Source organism: Brassica napus, chromosome C5 (genome assembly GCF_020379485.1).
Source record: "Brassica napus cultivar Da-Ae chromosome C5, Da-Ae, whole genome shotgun sequence".
Taxonomy (NCBI): Eukaryota; Viridiplantae; Streptophyta; class Magnoliopsida; order Brassicales; family Brassicaceae; genus Brassica; species Brassica napus.
The window spans coordinates 11,172,523-11,192,393 of record NC_063448.1 but is presented as its reverse complement, the minus strand read 5'-3'; the positions used below and the strand labels follow the sequence as shown (position 1 = coordinate 11,192,393).

At 34.3% G+C, this 19,871-nt stretch overlaps 3 protein-coding genes across 3 annotated transcripts; 1 reads left to right on the top strand and 2 right to left on the bottom strand.

Annotated features, from left to right (window-relative positions):
* Positions 1-274: 274 nt before the first annotated feature.
* On the top strand, positions 275-2,883 carry LOC106415719 (zinc finger CCCH domain-containing protein 6). The gene is made up of 4 exons (XM_013856483.3): positions 275-664; positions 1,111-1,305; positions 1,610-1,734; positions 1,822-2,883. The coding sequence occupies exons 1-4, from the start codon at positions 605-607 to the stop codon at positions 2,702-2,704; spliced, it is 1,263 nt and encodes a 420-aa protein (XP_013711937.2). The 5' UTR covers positions 275-604; the 3' UTR covers positions 2,705-2,883.
* Positions 2,884-2,910: 27 nt separating this feature from the next.
* LOC106415718 (auxin response factor 5-like) lies at positions 2,911-8,058 on the bottom strand. The gene is made up of 12 exons (XM_048756710.1): positions 7,267-8,058; positions 6,959-7,074; positions 6,769-6,867; positions 6,614-6,670; positions 6,029-6,184; positions 5,875-5,959; positions 5,546-5,801; positions 5,056-5,178; positions 4,740-4,951; positions 3,587-4,677; positions 3,312-3,502; positions 2,911-3,235 (listed from the first exon to the last, which is right to left on the bottom strand). Exons 1-12 carry the CDS (start codon positions 7,388-7,390, stop codon positions 3,106-3,108), a joined length of 2,640 nt encoding a protein of 879 aa, XP_048612667.1. The 5' UTR covers positions 7,391-8,058; the 3' UTR covers positions 2,911-3,105.
* Positions 8,059-17,027: 8,969 nt separating this feature from the next.
* LOC106413526 (glutathione S-transferase T3-like) lies at positions 17,028-19,495 on the bottom strand. The gene is made up of 3 exons (XM_048757210.1): positions 19,453-19,495; positions 17,681-17,788; positions 17,028-17,590 (listed from the first exon to the last, which is right to left on the bottom strand). Exons 1-3 carry the CDS (start codon positions 19,493-19,495, stop codon positions 17,028-17,030), a joined length of 714 nt encoding a protein of 237 aa, XP_048613167.1.
* Positions 19,496-19,871: the final 376 nt, after the last annotated feature.

Sequence of the window (19,871 nt, the reverse complement as noted above, 5' to 3'; positions counted from 1 at the left end):
AATTTTCTGAAAAATTATGGTAATAATTTTAATTACCAGTTATGTGGTATTGAATGTAAATCGTCGAGATTCACCCTAAGATTTGTTCAGCCATACTGTCGAGTCAATGAAATTGAGAATGTATTGACTTGGTTTCCAAAACAAGAAATTAAAATATTCAACAAGAATAAAAGTTGCGGGGCTGTTATGGAAAAGTAATTAATAAAAGTAAGGGGACTATCTGGAGAAATGAAAATCATTTGAAGAAGGTAGGGCAGTGAAGACACGTGTATAAAGGCGGAGGGGGACAGATAATAAAACAACGATTGTGACCAGAAGAAGAACCCAGAGGATCTAGGGCTTAACATCTCTCTCTCTCTCTCTCTCTCCGGCGACGGATTTAGCTCGCAGATGTTCTTATCTCTCTCTGGATTTTCCAATCTCATCTTCTCTTCTTCAATTCCGATACTCAGATTTTTTTTTTTAGGGTTTCTGGATGAGAACACGATGATGACTGGTTCAATCTAAAAGAGCTTTGATTAAATAATTGGACGTTTCCGAATTGAAAAAATAAATAACTTTTTTATAGATTTGAAAAGAAGTGAGCGAAGTGTAAAGTAAACTAATGAGGGCATTGCACAAATCCAAAAGGGTCTCTTGGCCCCCAGATTTTAAACTTTGTCAGGTAATAAAAAAAGACAGAATGTGGTTGATGTCTGTTTTTGTTAATTAATTGATTGCAAATGATGACTGGAATTGCAGAAGAAATGTGCTGCTTTTTTTTTTTCTGTTAGTTGTTTGTCTGCTCATGATAATGATTTGAGCAGCAAGAGGCTTTCATTCTTTATATAGTGTTTATACATGTGCTCCGTTTTTCATGGATTATGAAGTTATTGTCTTATACATTACCACACTGATTGTTTCTTTCGTTAATGGTGACAAAGCCTTTCGTTTTACTCTCTTTGGATTGCATGTTCTAGATAGCCTGCTCCAATGGTCACGTTTTTGTGTGTATGTAGTGTTGTTTCCTCTTTGAGGTCTAATACGAGACGAGTTTCTGACTGGCTTGATTTGATCAAGATTCCCTGTGGTTCATGTCAACTGACAATCTGTTTTTTTCATGTTGAGCAGGTACGGCTCTTCATATCAGAGGATTCACCTTCACAAGTTGGATCAGAATCTCAAGACCACTTTCAAGCGATATCATCAGGGGCTGCACATCTAAGTGATGATAATCTGCCACCTGGCTTCGGTGGACTGCTTTCTCCAAATGAGTCAATTAAGTTATCAGACATCCCAGTAATTAAGTGGCAATGCTCTGTCCAGGTGAGCTTGTTGGTTGCACTCTTAAAAGCCTTGTTTTTTTTTTTTTTACCTAGAATCATTAAATCTTTGAAAGTACAAACTGCAATCCCCCCCCTAAGAATGGCAATATATTTTACACTTAATAGTTTATATATTTTCCTCTATTCCTCTGAAAGTTAAATTAATTGATAAGCATAGAAATAATATGGTGGTAAAGTGATTTTAGTTTGTATTTATTGTTAAATCTAGTTGGGGATGTTCATATGTTTAGCGATCTATATGGCAGTGAGGTATGTTTAACCTGGAATAACATGCGCTCTTGCAGATTCTGCTAGATGATGAATGGAAAATGGTTGCAGGGGACGAAAGCAAAGAAGCTGAGGCGCAAAACCAGAGGGAACTGAGAGTTCTTGAAGCATTCTATCCTGGCGCATCATCTATTCCTCCTAAGTCCGGATCTATCACCCTACTTATAACACATACATTTTGCATATCTTTTTTACTCTTTTTTTCTGACTTGGGCTGGGTCTTTTCTAGCCCTTCGGTTCCAGCTGATGTTGACACCTCAGATTATGATGATCAGCAAACCCTTGTCATACCCATTCTAGTTGTAGAAGATGACGACGTGGCGGCGGATACAGCATCTGAACTCCCAACCCAATCTGGCGTGGATGTGGGAACAGTGCCATCAATAACCAATGAGAACACATCGACTTCTTCATCTCTCCCTGCAGCGTCAGAAATAATGGCTGCGTTAGCTGCACTTTCAAATAGCAAAGAACAAGGCGGCAGCATGATAGACAAATATTTGCTTATCAAAATCCTAAGCAACCCTAAGATGGTGGAGAATCTTGTTGCAAATTGTGGTAGTAGTGCAGCTTCAGTCTCCTCCAACGCAACACATGAAACCAATGGAGTGGTAGCCACCGCCACGACACCTGCCTGTTCAAATGGCCAATATAACCCTCAGCCAGCGGTATCCCATATTCCTCCTCCCATAGTCTATCCTCGTCAAGTTCCTTCAGACCAGTCCAACTATGGTGCACCACCACCACCAGCAAGAGATGCTAGTTATTACCAGAGCCTGATACAGCAACATGGAGGGGAAAGACAAGAGGCGCCGCCGCTGCCAGTGCAACAACATCTAGGTGGTTATCGTTACAGCCTCCAACCTGGAGCAGGAGGAGGAGGACCTAACCCTGAGATAGTAAATAGCAATAGGCCAAGGGATTCAAAACCCAAGATAATGAAGCCGTGCATGTACTTCAACACCTCGAGGGGTTGTCGCAATGGAGCTAACTGTTTATTCCAGCACGATGCTACAGCAGCTTACCAGCCGAGGAATGTTAACAATAATAGGAATATCAACAACAATCCTGAGATGCAAAGTGCAAAAAGAATGAGATTTGACAGGGTCTGAAGCAGAAGTTAGCAAAACCACCATCATCTGTTTGCCTCCTTGATGTTAGCAGCAGAGCAATTTTCTTCTTTCCTTTCTTGCTATATAAGTTTCAATTACTTTTGAAACTATTTCTTGTTTTGACAAAAAAATAATAGAATTAATCGGCTGAGTACCTCTTGAGATGAATTTCAATGCAACTCTTTTATCATTTTTAGGTAACAGAGTAAAAGCTAAACTATTGATCTATTCATCCCCTTTTAAGACCAACACATCAAAGCTTACAAGTTGTATGTTACAACAAGATGATTCTCTCTTTTTCCTTACTAAAAATAACCTTAAAATAGTTGCAGGTTTCAAATTGGAACAACAAGATGGTTCTCTCTTTCTCCTTAACACATCTAATTTTTAATATTGCTACATCATTTAGAAACAGAAGACTTGAGATCATTTATGCAAGCGCTGTTCAAAAGCTTCATTCCTTCTTCACTCATATGCTCAACCTCTGTTGGCGACAATATCTTTATGCACCTTACACATCCCACAAACTCTCTGCACAATAGATAAAGGGTATTAAATAAAGTGAGGTTACTTTAATTGGAATCATAGAAGAGAGAGGGGCACTTACTCCCATGGATCATCTCCTACAAGCAGAACATCACTCTCATAATCAACATACACAAGCTTCCATCCTGAGCTTTGCGGACGAGTGAGTAATGCTTCAAGTCCAAACATACACTCAATTGCAGTTTTCAACTCCCTGTAGTCTCTGAAGCTTGTGACATCAATTGACCTACCAACTGACCCGGTTTTTTGAACCTACCAAAAACCAAAGTTCCATGTCAGATGATGATCTGAGAAAAATGTATGCTTAGTGGAAGGAAACAAGAGTTGGTTGGTTACCTTAGTGTAGGTTCGGACACGAGGGGTTGCAGCAAGTTTCTGCCATGAGCCTTTACTATTCTGCTGCAGCAGACTATTATCATCAAAATCAACATTGCTTGAAGACGTACCAGTAGTTCCTCCAGAGTTATCTTGGCGAGAAATGGCCTTTGAGTCTGCAAAGCTAGCAGATGTGATCTGTGATACATCTTGAGCGAAGCTAGTGTTGCTGTTCCCGACCAAACAATCAGAAGGGTGATGATTCTGAAAATCGGCTTCTTTGATGGCACAGAAGTCATCAAGAACTGTGTTTGAGAGTGGAGGAGGATCTAGAATGTTGCTGGTTGTGCTATCCTGACAACCATAAAGGTCTTGATTCATCAAGGGACTGAACTGGTCAAACTTTAGCTGATTGTCCCACACATCGTGAAACAGCGGTGAGTTTGTTGAATCAGGCAACACAACAGCTGAAGAATCCTGGGAGGTTAGCATTGGTGGTTGCTTGTATGATCCGGCTAGTGACTGGAAGGATGAGACTTGTGATGTCAGCTCTTCTGATTCCAGGAAAGAGAATCCATTAGACTGTGGTGGATATATCTGTTGACTTGTGTCAGGAGATGGATCAGCTTGTAATGGAGACAAAGCTGACTCATTACACACAGCGACTGCTCTCACCTGGCTAGCCTGTTCCACTGACTTCTGCTCATTTCCATGGTTGACTCTCACAGAGCTACAGCCAGAGAGAGTTGGCTTTTCAGGTTTTGGAGGAGCACTCATACTCTGTGACAGATTCTGTTCTTGGCCACTTGTATTGGAAGCAGATGGGTTCACAGTCAGCTTGCTTTCTGGTCGCACCATCTCAGATACCATTGGTTGCTGCTGCATATTCATATCTCCTAGTAAACCGCCATGCCCCATTAAAACATTCTGCTGCATCTCAGACATGAAAGAGGATGCATTCTGGTTGTTGTTGTTGTTGTTGTGAGGTCTCATCATCATTCTCATAAGCTGCTCTGAAGCCATGTTTGGGAATGATGCGTAAGGCAGAATCCCATTTGTGGAATCACGGATTAGAGGACGTTTGATCAAGCTACCCCATTCGGTTTCACCAGCTGCAAAATCTCACAACGGTTAATAATGCTGCAAATCAGATAAACTAATCTCTTAAACTTACCAAAGTAAGATGGATGGAGCTGACGTTTGAGTCCTGAGGTGAGAGAAGGAAAAATGAAGAGACTCTCAGGTGTTTCAATATCCCATGGACTGACCCTATTAGGTTTGTCGTTACATCCAGGCTCATCCCATTCAACTTGTAGGTTACGCCACTTAGAACCAGACCATCTCAACGGATCCATATCGCTGATTCCAACTATGGTTCCCATGTATCTATATATATATATATATATATATATATATATTACACATCCAAAAACTTAACAACCAAATCCAAATTTGATAGGTAGATTGTGGTTATAGAGAGGATCACTTACCTACGTTTCCCTGAATCCTCAGTTTCAAACATCATGCCAAACCTCATACCAACTGAGAGCTGAGATCCACATATAGCCTTCCGGTACTTAGCTAGAGGGATCACAAATTCTGCTGGACACGCTCTGAAAACATACACCATAAGCTCTTGTTTAGTCACGTGAGAAAAGGATTATGAACCGAACTGAACCCACCAAATCAAAATTTTGGTTAATTCGGTTCGTTTCGGCAATCAGTTAATTTAGTTTTCTTTTTAACCAAACCATACCAAAAATCTGAACCAAAATAACCAAAAAATAACCGAATTTATCTGAAATTTTAATAAAATTACACCAAAATCAAGAACTTCGATAGGATTTTCAGAAACCGAACCAAACTTTGTTTCAGGTTAATTTGGTAAATTTTATGCTGAACCGAACTAACCAAAAACCGAATAACCCGGCAGTGAGAATGTCTTATCTAGTTGAGAACTAGAGATGCTTTTTAGCAAACCTTGGATTATAGAAAATCAAGAAAGGAGTGCAATTTGCAGTTGCGTGAGCAGCAGCAGCTAGGACACCGATGTGCATACTGTCTGCTGAGAGAACAGATGAAGGAAGCGCTGTTTGTTGGCGATTAGCTCGCCTCACACCAACCATCAGCTGCGACTTCTCATCCCTGATGAACAAAACAGAATCTCCAGCTCTCAGTCTCTTTGAGCCAACAAACAAACTCCATCCTGTTGTCAGGAGATGTCTCTTTGGCTGCCCTGAGAATACAACCAACAACTGAGCTCAATATCAACTGAATATAATACAATGAGAGACAAATCAAAGCTTTACCTCGATAGATATGGCGAAATGTCCAGGTATTCTCATGAAGATCTCTAACTACAAGCTCCTGCGTTGGAGGCTGTGCTGTGTAGTCCTGTAATATATAATACATCATATAAGAAGCAATTGAAGCACAATAAACAAATGCAAGAGAGACTCTCACCAGCGGTGGGAATAGCTTCTCTGCAGCTCTACGTGGCACAGAGAAACCTCCATGTGTACTTGTATCACTCGCAGTAAGCGTTTTGCAGAAAAACTCAGCTGGGTGCTTGCTTCTGCTCAATAGTCCAAAGTCTGGTACTGGGAACACATCTTTCTCCTGATACATAAAATCAAGAGAAAAAGACAAAAATAGCGCTAAATCAAGTTTTTGTTCCCAAACTAGCACTCAAGTCAAAAGTCACAAAAATAGCACTTAATGTTTTATCAAAAGTCATAAACTTAGGGTTTAGAGTTAAAGGGTGGGGTTTAGGATTTAGGGTTTAGGGTTTAGAGTTTAGGGTTTAGAGGGTTTAGATTTGAGAAATGAATTTTTGGGGATAAGATTTCAAATTTTGAAAAATAAAAAAATTAAAATTTTCAAAGGATAAACTTAGAAAGGTACTATTTTGATCATTTTAGTTTTTGAGTGCTATTTTTGTGATATAAACTTAGAAAGGTGTTATTTTGGAGATTTGCCCTAAAATCAATCTAAAATACATTCTCTTAAGCAGTGGATTATAAAAAGGAACAAGAGGTTTTAACTTACAGAGTGAACAGGTTGTAGACTCATCTGAGCATAAATTTCGTCACTGTCTTTGTCTGCCTATCAAAATGAAACAAAGCTCATTGTCAGGAGAAATTAAAGTTGTTTCCAGATAAAGTTTTTTTTGTTTCCAGATAAAGTTTTTTAAAGAAGCATACGTGAAGGGTAACATTATGGACTTGGCACATCAACTGAGATGGAAGATTTGGGTAGTTAGGAACTTGGGTTGTTGCAGACCTTCTGGTTGAAACAGCAACCTGATTCAAAAAATCTAACCTTTGAACAAGAGCTTGCAAGTTCTGTGTTTGTTGTTAATAAACACACACACACACACACACACAAAGTTACCTGTTCACTGTGACCTTGTGAGAAGTAATACACTAAGCTCCCAACTTGAGGAAGACAAACCAGAGGGCCTGCACAAGCGTGCCATAGCTCCGAGTTTATTACCGGCTTTCTCGTTCCTACCAAACCAAAAATTTCAGGGTAAGTGAGTAAGACTTCAATATAAGATAATGGAGTGAATTTTGAAACTTTTTTTAAGTTTATTTCTTAGGAATGTCATAACAAAGGTAAACCCACAAAGAAAGTATTTTGAGAGAATTTCTCAGAAAAAAAATTAAGTGCGAAATATTTAGGAAGAAAGAAGATGAAACCTGACTGATCCTTCAACAGCTTCATCTCTTCAAGCAGAGTAGATTGAGATGTTGTTGTTGTTCCTCCGTTAACCAAACCATTTGTTTTCATCTTCTCCTCAACACAAGCCAATGAAGCCATCATGTGTAGAGGATGTTATGTTCTGTTTGTCTCTCCCACACTCAACACTAGGCTTTAAGCGAGACTCGGACTATTTTTTTCTTTTAACAAAGTCTTCATTTTTATTATTTTTTCGTAACCAGGAGGGAGACAAAGAGCTCTATTGAGCGCAAACAGGATACAAGATAAATCAAGAAACCAGAAGAATTAAAGACAAAGCCATGTCATAGAATCTGGTTCTTTTTGGTTACAGAAAACTCCAAATTCGAAGGACAAAACCCTTACACATGACAAAAAAAAACAGAGTAGGGGAGAGATTAAAGAACATACAGAAAAGGGACTACACACAGACAAGCATGTCTCTCTTGTGGGGGCTCTTTGCCTCTTATCTCTCTCTCTCTCTTCTTTTCTCAGAACAAATTCGACCCTTCAATGAAGAAGAGAAACCAAATGTGCCAACAGTTTCTTTCTTTTGTTTCCCGATGCAAACAAGCAGAAGGAGCTGAGAGAAAAAGAGAAAGAAAAATAAGTTTCCTTTTTTATTTCTCTGAAAAAGCCCACATTTTTCTTCTCTCTCTCTAGATTTTATACAAACGTATGAGCATAAATGTAATGTATTTTTTTTCTTTGGCTTCGTAATGGGAAAGAGTGTGCAGCATGCTCTTATCCTGCGCTTAAACTTTCTGTATATGGCGATGCCGTTGCGAGCGATGAACAAACAAAAAACTCATTACTCTATTTTGCAGTAAATTATGGAGTGGAGTTGGAGATGTTCTTAGACTCTCTAAACGAATAATATTAATATTCTATTGTTGTTTCTCATTAATTAAGATATATTTCATATCCCCTATTTATTGATTGAGAATCATTTAAAAAGTTTATACTAATTAAAAAGTGATTCGGTTTAAGTGTCTCTTAATTAAAATGTTAATTTAGTTTACGTGGCAGCTTAAGAATCAATTGAAAAAAATGTTGATCCAAATCTAATTACTAGAGAAGATTATATTAACCTAAAATATAAGAAGTGTATGTTTTTTCCTTAAATAAAAGCTATGAAATTACTTAATATGATTAACATATATATGGTAATTAATGATTATGAATAATAAATATTTGATAAGAATTTTTGCATCTTTCTTCATTTTTGTTTAATTTTATATTATTAAAAAAATTAAACAATCACATTAACCATATAATTAAAAAATTAGATTTTTTTCTTATATGTTATATTTTGAATTTTTTAAAATGACTTTAAATTACAAAAATAAGAAAACCTTATATTTTATATTTTTTCTTGTTAGATTTTTTCTTGTATGTTATATTTTGAATTTTTTAAAACGAATTTAAATTACAAAAATGTAAGTTTTCCTTAAGCCTATGACTAAAAGCATTAAAATAACATGTATCAATTCGATAGTTGATATGAAACATTTCAAAACCATATGGAAGATAAATATCAAAATAATTCAACTGTGAAAATAATACTGTTCATTTTTTTCAAAAATGTGTTCGATAGAAAAAATAAGGTTATTGTGTCATAATTTGTTTAATGTCCAATCCGATCAATCCATGATATATTAGTTACAGTTTTGTTCCATAATTTTTAATAAAAATTGATCTGATCCATCAGAAAGAAATTATATAATAACAACAAAAAAATATTATATATGTATAATTAAAATGATCAAATATATAAAAAAAATTATCAATAATATTTACATTTATATTATCCTAGTTGTTAATATAAATGTACATAAACTAATTAATATTACAACAGTTTACGTCAAAATTTAGTAAAGTGGATAGGAAGCACACGTAATCTCTGGTCTCCACTGAAACGTAGTTGATTGTACAAGTACTTTAAATGCTTACTAGATTAAATACGCGTCTTGCGCGGAATAAACATTATATATATAAATCATTTTATGTATTATATATTCTTACATATTATGAAATAATAAATATATATTGAATAATTAAAAACCAGTAACTATTACATATATAATTAAATTGGTGCGAACGTATAAATCAATTTTATTAATCCAAACATTTTTTTAAAAAAAATTTGATAGGATATGTAATTAAATTTAAATGATATTAACATACACAGTATATTTTTAATATTAATGTCTATTTATTTTTTTTTATTTTTTTAAAAATAATGCGTTCTACTCATATGTTTTTTTTATCATGTGTATTTTTAATAGCAAAAACTTTAAATTACTGATAACAAAATTTTCATTGTGGGATCATTAATTTTAGTAATTGATAATTTAAAAAAATTTATCAATGTTAGTTCAAAATTTTTATCAAAAAAAATTATTCAAAGTAAATTTTGAAACTAAAATATTTATTTATTCAATATGGTTTATAGTTTAATTTAGAATGATATATATATACATATATATTTTAAATCTTAATGATTAATTAAATTAGAGTTTTACTTATATGATTTTGTAATCATTTGTATTTTGTCATAACAAAAAATTTAAACCATGGATCGCAAAATTTGAATGTGAGACTTTTAACAGTTTTAGTAATTTATAGTCATTTTTTTAAAATTTAAAATATAAAATATAAAGAAAAATCTAAATTTTTATAATATGGTTATTGTGTTTTTTAAAAAAATTATTTTAATAGTTTTAAATTAAACAAATTTGATAGAAGATACATTTTTTTTATCAGATCTTTATTATTCAAAATCATTAATTGTCATATATACTTTATCCACATTAGACAATTCCATAATCTTTATTTAAGGAAATAATAAATGACATTAATAATAAATTTATGGTTAGTTTAATAAAAAGCTTATTATATAATTAGATGGACCAACCTATTTCTCTAATAATTCGAAGAATCATCCTAGTGATGACATGTAGCTACAAAAAGAAGTTCTAATGTTTCACAAATAATAACATTATATACTTTAACGAAGTAGATATATTATATTTTAACGAAGTAGGTATATTATATTTTATCATTATTAAAATTATTTGTTTTCATAATATTAAATTTACTTTTAAATTTTACGTTTTTATGTTTGTGGAACTTAATATGACTATAATTAAAATACCAAAGCAAATCTGAATTTTCATTTTAAGATTATTAAAATAAATTTCAGTTTACCATTTAATAAATCTAAGACATAAAATTATTTAGAATTTATAAAATATTTTAATTATTGTAAATATTGTTATGTGTTCATGAGCTTCCAAAAATGTATTAGTTACTTATGTATGTAACTGCAAATTGATCATCGCTTTATTTTCTAATTTTTTTTTTAAATCAACATATAATTTGATAAATATTATGAAACTACATGCACATTAAATGATAAATAAAATTAATTTAATTTTACTTAATTATAATAAAAAATAATTATACTTCAGTTTGAATTTGAAAAAATATATGTAACTCGATATACTCACAACAATTTAATTTATTTTATATTTAATTCTAAGCACAATATATCTTAGGTGACCAACGTAAATACAAATAAGAAAATTAATCATAATTTTAATATGTTTAATGTAAAAAATATTATAATTGAATTCAGAGAATTAAATGCAATCTAATATATCCAAATGATAAGTAAATGACTGTAAAAATAATAATAAAACTGATTAGATATTACATATCTAAAATCATATGTCTAATTAAATTGAAGTAATATAATATTATTAATATAAATTATGCATACGATTATAAACGACGTCTTAGGGGTATATTAATATCAGTGTACCATTGCGCCTATGACATATTCGGAAGTCGAAACTATAAACCCGATAAAGCTAGCTTTAGCTTTTCGTATGTTCTGATTAGGTGGTATTTCGTCATTTGTGATCGTCCATAGGTTTTCCAAGACCTTTTGTTACCCTGCTTTCCTCAGAGTTTTAGCATGCGTTTTTGAACTTATGGAGGTTGGTTGACAACTAGCAAATCTCATAAGCAAGAAAACGTTTTCCTTAACAAAAAAAAATGTTTTTCTCTTGTGCTAAAAGTAAACCTTTTTTCTTTTGCGCCATGTAAATTTCATCTTGAGTAAATTTTACCATGTTCTGTCTAAATTTGTAACATTCAAAGGTATAATAACCCCATCGAGAAAGGATTATTGGTGCCCAAACAACTCTTATGCAAATTATTCATCACAATTGTAGAGTATTTCCAATGGTCACCTTTTTTTTAATGATGTAAATTCAAAATGAACTAGACTTTTGCTCCAATTAATCTTTATTGAGTTCATGCAATAATATTATTTGTTCAAAAAGAATATTATTTGTTCTCATGAAACGATTTCACTTTACATAACTTTATAATATTATTTGTTCAAAAAAAAATCTTTACATTTTCTTTTCAAAAGATAATATTTCAAGTATAATTTTTATTAATACTTATTAATAAATTTTAATAATGCTACCATTTTAAAATTTACAAATTTTATCTAACAATAATTTTATTTTAAACAAATATTATGATATACATAAGTTTAGTTTTTAATATACTCTACAATGGTTTATATGAATTTATAATCGTGTGAATAAAACTATTAATAATATTATTTAAATATAAAATACATACATTTAATATTTTAAAATATAAACAAAACTATGTAAAAATTTAAGAATCAATTTGTAAATAAAAATTTAACATTAAAATGAAGCTGTGAATATTATTTATTTTCTCATTTTTTCTCTAAATGATATCTCATTGAAAGAAAAATCTCTCATATGTTTTACTAAAATTAATGCACCATTGGGGATTTCTGCGTTGTATTGAGTGGAAGCTTGTAAAAATAAAAACATTAGAAATGAAGAACAAAAAAGTGAGAAAGAACAGTGAAAAGCATGATTTGGTGCTTTTGCGTCTGAAAATTTTGACCGTTCGGCACGCGTGAAGTGGACGGCAAATCAATGGTTGTTGAGTAAGAGTGAAACAGAGGGCGTGCGTTAGCGTAACTTCGACACATGTTGTATTATATTATTGTTGTATTATATATTTGGACCTACACGGCGCCGTTTCTCCGTTTCACAGTTCACATCCTCACCTTAGCTCGCTTTCTCTCACTCCTGCCAAGGTTAAAAGCACGAGCGATTCCTAATTAGATTCACTTTATTCTATCATCGAAAACTATACTGCCATATTGGTGTAATAAGTAGTGGTTTCACATCTTACAAATGTGGTAGTGCCGTAGTGGAACAACTAATGTGAAAAATGGATACAAGGAAAATAGTAATTGGAAAGAAAATAAACGAAGTGGAACAACTAATGTGAAAAATGGATACAAGGAAAATAGTAATTGGAAAGAAAATAAACATAGTGGATGGAACAATAATTCATCAGTGAACAAATACCAAATTAGAACAAAACTATAGTTAATACGTAGTATGTTCTATGTTTTAGTTATGGTGAACGAGTTACTTCTCGTGCCAAATAACTATATATGATGAATGTGCATGCGCATATCACGGATATGTGAGGTTGCAAACATGAAATTAGGCCTGGACGTTCGGATACCCGTTGGCATTCGGATCAGGTTTTTCGGATTTTGGTTTTTTTTGATAACACCTCCTAGATCTCATTCTAGTAAATTTGCAAGTACGGATCGGGTTCAGATATAACACATCGGATTCGGGTCGGTTTTGTATCACATCATAGAACCCATAAAGTAACAATATATCATTCGGATTCGAGTTATATCGGATCGGTTCGGATATACCCGAAATAAAATCTAAAATTTAAAAGCAAAACATAAGAAATATATACTTATTTATATATAATTAAGTATTTAAAGTAGTTATTTAAATTTTAAATACTTATTGTTAAATACCATATCAAAATAAATATGAAATTGAATATTTGAAGTATATATTCATGTTTCATATAATTACATTGTATATCAGTTTGGATATAAAACCGGTTTCTTCGGATATCTATTCGGATTTTTTGATTTTTTTCGGTTTTTCGGGTTATCTGTTCGGATCCGGTTAATAACACTTCGGGTCCGGATATGTTTTATACCACCTTACAAGATCCATTCGGATATTTTTTACATTTCGGAATGGGTACGGATCGGGTTTTTCGGTTCGGGTTCGGTTCGGATTTCGGATTATGGATTTTATTCCCAGGCCTACATGAAATAATAATACAAAAACCAGATAACGCTTGGAGAAATAAGGCAACGTCACGTTCTAAATTTATGAAAATTCTAATTGATTCTTTCGCCAAGTAACACACTCCAACTATAATATCATGCCATCTTCGTGATTATCATTTATAACCGTTCAAACTCTAATTCACAATTTGTCAGAAATAATATCATTTCCAATGTACACCTCTATAACTTCCTTTAAAATAGAGATTTATATTATAAAAGTGAAAATGCTTCAATGTATGCATCTATAACAGAGTTCTTCTATTTTAGAAGAAAATATAGAGAAAAATTACTTTTTGCTTCTATATTTAGAGGTGAAAATAACATATCTATATATTTTTCCCTATAAATGGGATAACTCTATTATAGAAGCATATATTGAAGCATTTTCACTTCTATAATAGAGTTTCTCTATTTGAGAGAAAAATATAGAGATATAAATAAGGGTGAGTTACAGATGGTCTAAAAAATACTCTATTTTCTCGTATCCCTTTTTTTTCAGGTGTTTAATGAGTTGTTCTTACAATCGATAAGAATGAAAGTAAAAAGATTGTTTACTATTGTCATTACTCATTAGTCATTACTAGTATATAAGAAGTTAAGTTGTCTTAGAGCATCATTATTGGTGGGACTAAAATAAAAACCCTTAACATATTATATTAGTATTTTTATGTTTAGCGACAAAGCTAAGGACTTTTTAAAATTTGTAGATTATTGGTAGGACTTTTCTCGTCTCTTAGTAAATTAATTGTTTATTTTAATAATTAATGACATATAAAATAGAAGTTTTAAGTAAAACATATAAAAGAGAAGTTTAACATTAAAATTGAAAACATAAGAAAATTACAAAGTTGAAAAAAAAAATACAAACATCATAATAAATAAAAGCAAACAAACATTTTTTTCAATTCATAGAAACTTATAAATTATATGTTATTTGGAATATGTTCAAATTTAGCTCATATATTTTCAATCAAATCATTTTTTAAATGTTGATGGTCTTGTCTATTCCGAACGCTCGTTCGACGATCAATTGTAGTGCCGAGGGTTGAAGGCATAGTGACGGAAAATGTATCCACCACTTCTCTTTCTTGAAATTCATCAACGTCATACTGAGTGAATGATGATCGTTCATCTTCGACAATCATATTATGGAGTATGATACATGCTCTCATAATATTTGATATTTTGTCTTTATCCCATAAATTAGAAGGATTTTTGACAACGGCAAATCTAGCTTGCAGAACTCCAAAGGCACGCTCGACATCTTTTCGCACAGCTTCTTGGGTATTAGGAAATAATGAATTCTTCGGACCTTGTGGTAGTCGGATAGATCGAATAAAAGTCGCCTATTTTGGATAAATATCATCCGTAAGATAATATGCCAAATGGTACGGATTACCATTTACATAGAAGTTTACTTGTGGCGCTATTCCATTAATAATGTCATCAAAAACGGATGATCGATCAAGAATATTAAGATTGTTCATAGTACCTGGAGCTCCAAAAAACGCGTGTCATATCCAGAGGTCATATGAAGCTGCGGCCTCCAAGACAATTGTTGGTTTTTCGGTTCCTCGTGAATACATTCCTTTCCAAGCGGTGGGACAATTCTTCCACTCCCAATGCATACAGTCGATGCTTCCAACCATCCCTGGAAATCCACGTTGTTCTCCAATATATAGTAGTCTTTGCAGATCCTCCGGTGTGGGACGTCTTAAGTATTCGTCGCCATACAAGTGGATTATTCCGGCGGTAAAATGGTGCAAACATTTTTGAGCTGTTGTTTCACTAAGTTGGACATATTCGTCAACTATATCAGCCCCACCACCATACGCCAATTGACGAATTGTTGCAGTACATTTTTGGAGCGGAGATAGACTAGACCGTCTGGCTGCATCTTCTCTTGGTTGAAAATACTCAACTTCTGTAGACATACGATGCACAATACGCAAGAATAATGTCTTGTTCATTCGAAACCGTAGCCAGAATAAACTGCGGGGGAATGTTGGAGTGTCACTAAAATAATCATTCCAAAGCTTCTTGTGGCCTTCTTCCCGGTTTCTCATGATAAAAATACGTTTTTTCGCTCTTTTGGTTCTGGAATGAAATCATTGTCTTCAAATAAATCATCAAATATGGAATCAAAAGCATCATCATCATCATCTTTGTGGTAATGATAAAGGGAAGAAGAAGCCATTGACAATTTTTAAAAGAGAAAAAATGTTATGAAAATTAAGAGAAGAGGATACATTGCATATTTCAAATGAGAGAAGAAGTCTCTTACTTATATGGTAAAAGAAATGCATTTTCTATGAATCTCCCGTGATGCTATTGTTCCTGGATCACGAGCTATACAAGAGTTATACAAGTACATCTTGTGACTCACTTCTTATAATGTCTCATGCCATGTTTGTCTATTTTAATAAGTTGTATATATAAGAAAATGATTTTAAACTGAGTCTTGGACTTGGTAAATGTCTAATACATGTCCATTACAACAAATACAAGAGTCTAATACATGTCCATTACAACAAATACAACAAAAACCATTACATCCGAGACAATACAAAAACCATTACATCCGAGTACTCAAACCCATTACTAAACTTTGATTTCTCCGATACATTACACAAACATAAGCACCACGCCTATTAAAACTAGTACAAGAACCACTGCACCTACAAAGTACTCAAACCCATTACTAAAATATGATTTCTCCTTAGCTATATCACACACAATCTTCTCTAGGCTTAGCAGCTTCTGCTCAGTCTCATGGTCACTAAAAAGGGTAAGATTTTCTACCTTTTCAGCCAGCTGAAGGACGTGTCTATCTCTGGCTCTCATCTCCTCCATCACCGTCACATCCCACCATTTCCAAACATGGCATTCTCCGTCGTCTACATTCGCACAATTGTAATATCTTCGACCTGTATCACATACGCAAGACTAATTGAGCACATACGCAAGACTATATATTGAGTACATATGCAAGACAGTAGCATGTTATCTTACCTGGATCATTCCTACTGTTAGACGTTGCAACAAGTGGCTGAGCACCACAGTAGCATATCTGCAGGAAGCCAAACTCAACCTCCGGTTGCGGAGGGTACTGAACCGGTGAATCAGCTTTGTCACGTCGAATTAGTTCATCCGTCTCGCTGTATCCACTGTCGACTGAGTTTCCAAATAAATCCTCATCCTCTGATGGCTGGCTATAGCTGTAGTCTAGTCCCATGTTTTACTTAACCTGCAGAAATTGGCAAGGAGTTAAAATTAGATACACATAGAAAGCAGGAACATATAAAGCAGGTACATTGAAAACATTACACATAAACAACAGCCGCATGAGCATATATATTAAAACTGGTTCATATATAAAAAGCCATTTAAGCAAACAGGAGCTACATAGAGCATAGAGCAAACAAGGATACATAGAGCATAGAGCAAACATGAACAACATAGAAATTTAAAGACATAAGCAGACACGTAGAGAGGTTCAAATTTTCAGAAATACTCGGCTAGGAGCTTATTCTTCACAACTTCTTCCGCCTCACTTAATGGTTCTTTCTTGGCAAGGAAAGTGTCTAGTATAGCCAACTTTGACAGTCTCTTCTTCATCTCCAAATCCTCCTTCTTCATTTCCCAAATGGTCGCATACTCAGCCACAAACTTCCCTTTAGCAGTATTCCTTTTAGCCTTAGCAACCTTTATACCTTTAGGCCGGCTCTCAGTATCAACAACATAGTTGCTTGAAGTTTGGGTTTTTGTCTCAACATTTTTCCTCTTCAAAACGCCACTAGCTTTAGGAGTGTTAAGGCTAAGCCATTTCTGTTCATACCTCAACACACACCACGCATGCTCAAGGTTAAACTTGTGCTCTTGATCAGAGAAGAAGATGTCATGAGCTTTCTTCAGAACATCAGTGTCATTCTCACCACTGCTTATTTGTCTCTCTGCTGCCGAGTATGCAGCACATAACTTGTTAACCTGATCATTGATTCTCTGCCACCTCTTCTTGCAATGAAGATGCTCTCTCTTTTCACCATCCTCTCCTCCATGAGGACTTGCTGCATAATAATCTCCAACCCGTTTTCAGAAGGTCTCCGACTTCTGCTCATTTCCAACAATAGCATCCTTAGAAGTGTTAAGCCACGCACTGATTAGAACCTCGTCATCAGCTGGAGTCCATTTATGTTTTATAAGACGCTCCACTGGTGTGTCTACTGATGCGTCTTCAGATTGTTGTGAACTGAAAGCCGGGATTTCTGATTCTCCAAAGTTAACACTATAATGAAAACTTTCATAAGGAAAGTTTTCATGGAAAACACTTCCTTATTGACTGTGAAGCAGTCCTACGTAACTAGAGGACTGAGTATGAAGATTCCTTGGATCCATACCAGTAAGAAAAGAGAAGAGATTTATTGGAAAACCCCTAATGAGATGATAGAAAAGAGAAAGTAGATGTGTATATTTAAGCGGGATGAGATGGGGTTTAATATGAGGAAGTGAAGAGTAATAAGTTACGCACATAATGGCTAACCATCAACAAGAAATGTCTAATCTGAAGTTATTACACAACTACAGGCTATCAACTATCCTAACAAGATCATTAAAATATAACGGGATATCAAACTATAATTCTAACGGGATATCAAACTATAATTCTAATGTCTACTGGTGCGTCTTCTTCAATATACAGCTAACATTAACAACAAATGTACTTTAACATTGTCAAAATAAACAATTTTTTTCAAAATTTCACAGATATCAAACTATAATTATAATTTGTTCATTCCAAAAATTGCAAATTTTTACATATATCAAACTATAAATCAGTTATTTTCACATACAATCATACAATCTATACGAATATCATAAAATCTATATGAAACAATCATACAATCTATACGGAGGATGTTTTTTTCTGAACCATAGAATCTATACAATTGTTCTCGAACCATAGAATATATATCAACCATAGAATGATATCAAACAACCATAGAATCTATACGATTTTATTCGCATGCAATCTACACAACCCTACTCAAATATTCAATCTCAGATCGGAGGTGAAAGACATACCTTGCTAAGATTGGGTCGATTCTCAAAAGATTTGGGGATGATAGGTTCTCGACGTACTGGACCGGAAGCGAACCGACGTGGATTGAGCTTTGAATTTCGATATGGGGATCAAAGGCCGACAGAAGCTGGGACTTCGTCTTCGGAGATTATGAAAGAGAGAAGACGGAGGTGGAGTGAGCTTTGGCTTTCGATTTGAAGAGATCGATTTGGAGATCAGGTCTTCGCCATCGAGCTTTCTATTTTCGTTTTCGATTACGGAATCTGATTGAGCTTTGGAGAAAGACAGAAGAACACAACGAAAAAGACTTTCGCGTCTTCGGTTACATCTCTCACTCCAGTGCTGCCACGTAGCCTTAAGAACCAGGCCGAACACCCCTTAGTTAAGGCCCGTTCGAAACGGTTTTATATGTTTTTGATTTATTTCCGACCCAATATAACATAAGGTCCGGGCCTAAGGGCCGCCGATAACGATGCTCTTATTTGATGGTTAAAAAAATTTGTCTTATTTGCCTTCCAAATAACTATCACAAACGGAGTTAGAAGTATTATCTAATCCCAAGACGACACGTAATGGTCATCAGAATGCTTCATAACGGCATGTGGCTTCCCGCACGCATCTATATAGATCGATGATTTTAATCTGACGGTCAGCATTCAACGACGTGAGAATCGAGCCCCACGCGCTCTTGCACGCCGTTCAACAGCTTCGTAATTCAGCCCACGTCGTCTCTCAACTTCCCTAGGATATCTCCTAACCGTCGATTATACAAACGTGTCATTCATTTACGATTGCTAGTATTTCCAAGTACGACATCGTTCAGAGATACGACCACGAGTTGCTACAAACCATACGGTCCACACCTAAGAGCACCTCCATTAGTGAACCCCATTAAAGGGGTTCACAAAGTATTTTTTTATTATATTTTTTTTCTGTTTGATTTTTGTTTTTAAAAAAAAAAAAAAAATTAATCGGACCAATCGCGGGCCGCCACGTGCCGTGGGGTCCGCGCTACAGTGATGAACCCGGTTCACTGGGAAGAGGTGGAAAGAGAAAAGTTCATCACTATTCATTATTTTAATTTTTTTTTTTTTTTTGGAATATGTGTGAACCTCCTATAAGTTCACTAACGGGGGTGCTCTAATACTCGCAATAATTCGTTGATCAAATTTGCATGGCTTCATTTGATTGTATATTCAGTAAACGGTAATTTCAACAGTATGATCGTTGGGGAAAGAAAAGAAAAATTAACATAACAGTATGATCAT

Coding starts and splice junctions, on each gene's coding strand:
- LOC106415719 (XM_013856483.3), top strand. CDS start 605: ATGAGGGCATTGCACAAATCCAAAAGGGTCTCTTGGCCCCCAGATTTT. Junction 665..1,110: donor CAGATTTTAAACTTTGTCAG/GTAATAAAAAAA, acceptor CATGTTGAGCAG/GTACGGCTCTTCATATCAGA. Junction 1,735..1,821: donor GCATCATCTATTCCTCCTAA/GTCCGGATCTAT, acceptor GGTCTTTTCTAG/CCCTTCGGTTCCAGCTGATG.
- LOC106415718 (XM_048756710.1), bottom strand. CDS start 7,390: ATGATGGCTTCATTGGCTTGTGTTGAGGAGAAGATGAAAACAAATGGT. Junction 3,503..3,586: donor GTGTCCGAACCTACACTAAG/GTAACCAACCAA, acceptor GGTTTTTGGTAG/GTTCAAAAAACCGGGTCAGT. Junction 3,236..3,311: donor GTAGGAGATGATCCATGGGA/GTAAGTGCCCCT, acceptor TCTATTGTGCAG/AGAGTTTGTGGGATGTGTAA.
- LOC106413526 (XM_048757210.1), bottom strand. CDS start 19,495: ATGGGGTTCACTAATGGAGGTGCTCTTAGGTGTGGACCGTATG. Junction 17,789..19,452: donor TCTTAGGTGTGGACCGTATG/GTTTGTAGCAAC, acceptor TTGGAGAATCAG/AAATCCCGGCTTTCAGTTCA. Junction 17,591..17,680: donor TGATGACGAGGTTCTAATCA/GTGCGTGGCTTA, acceptor ATTATTATGCAG/CAAGTCCTCATGGAGGAGAG.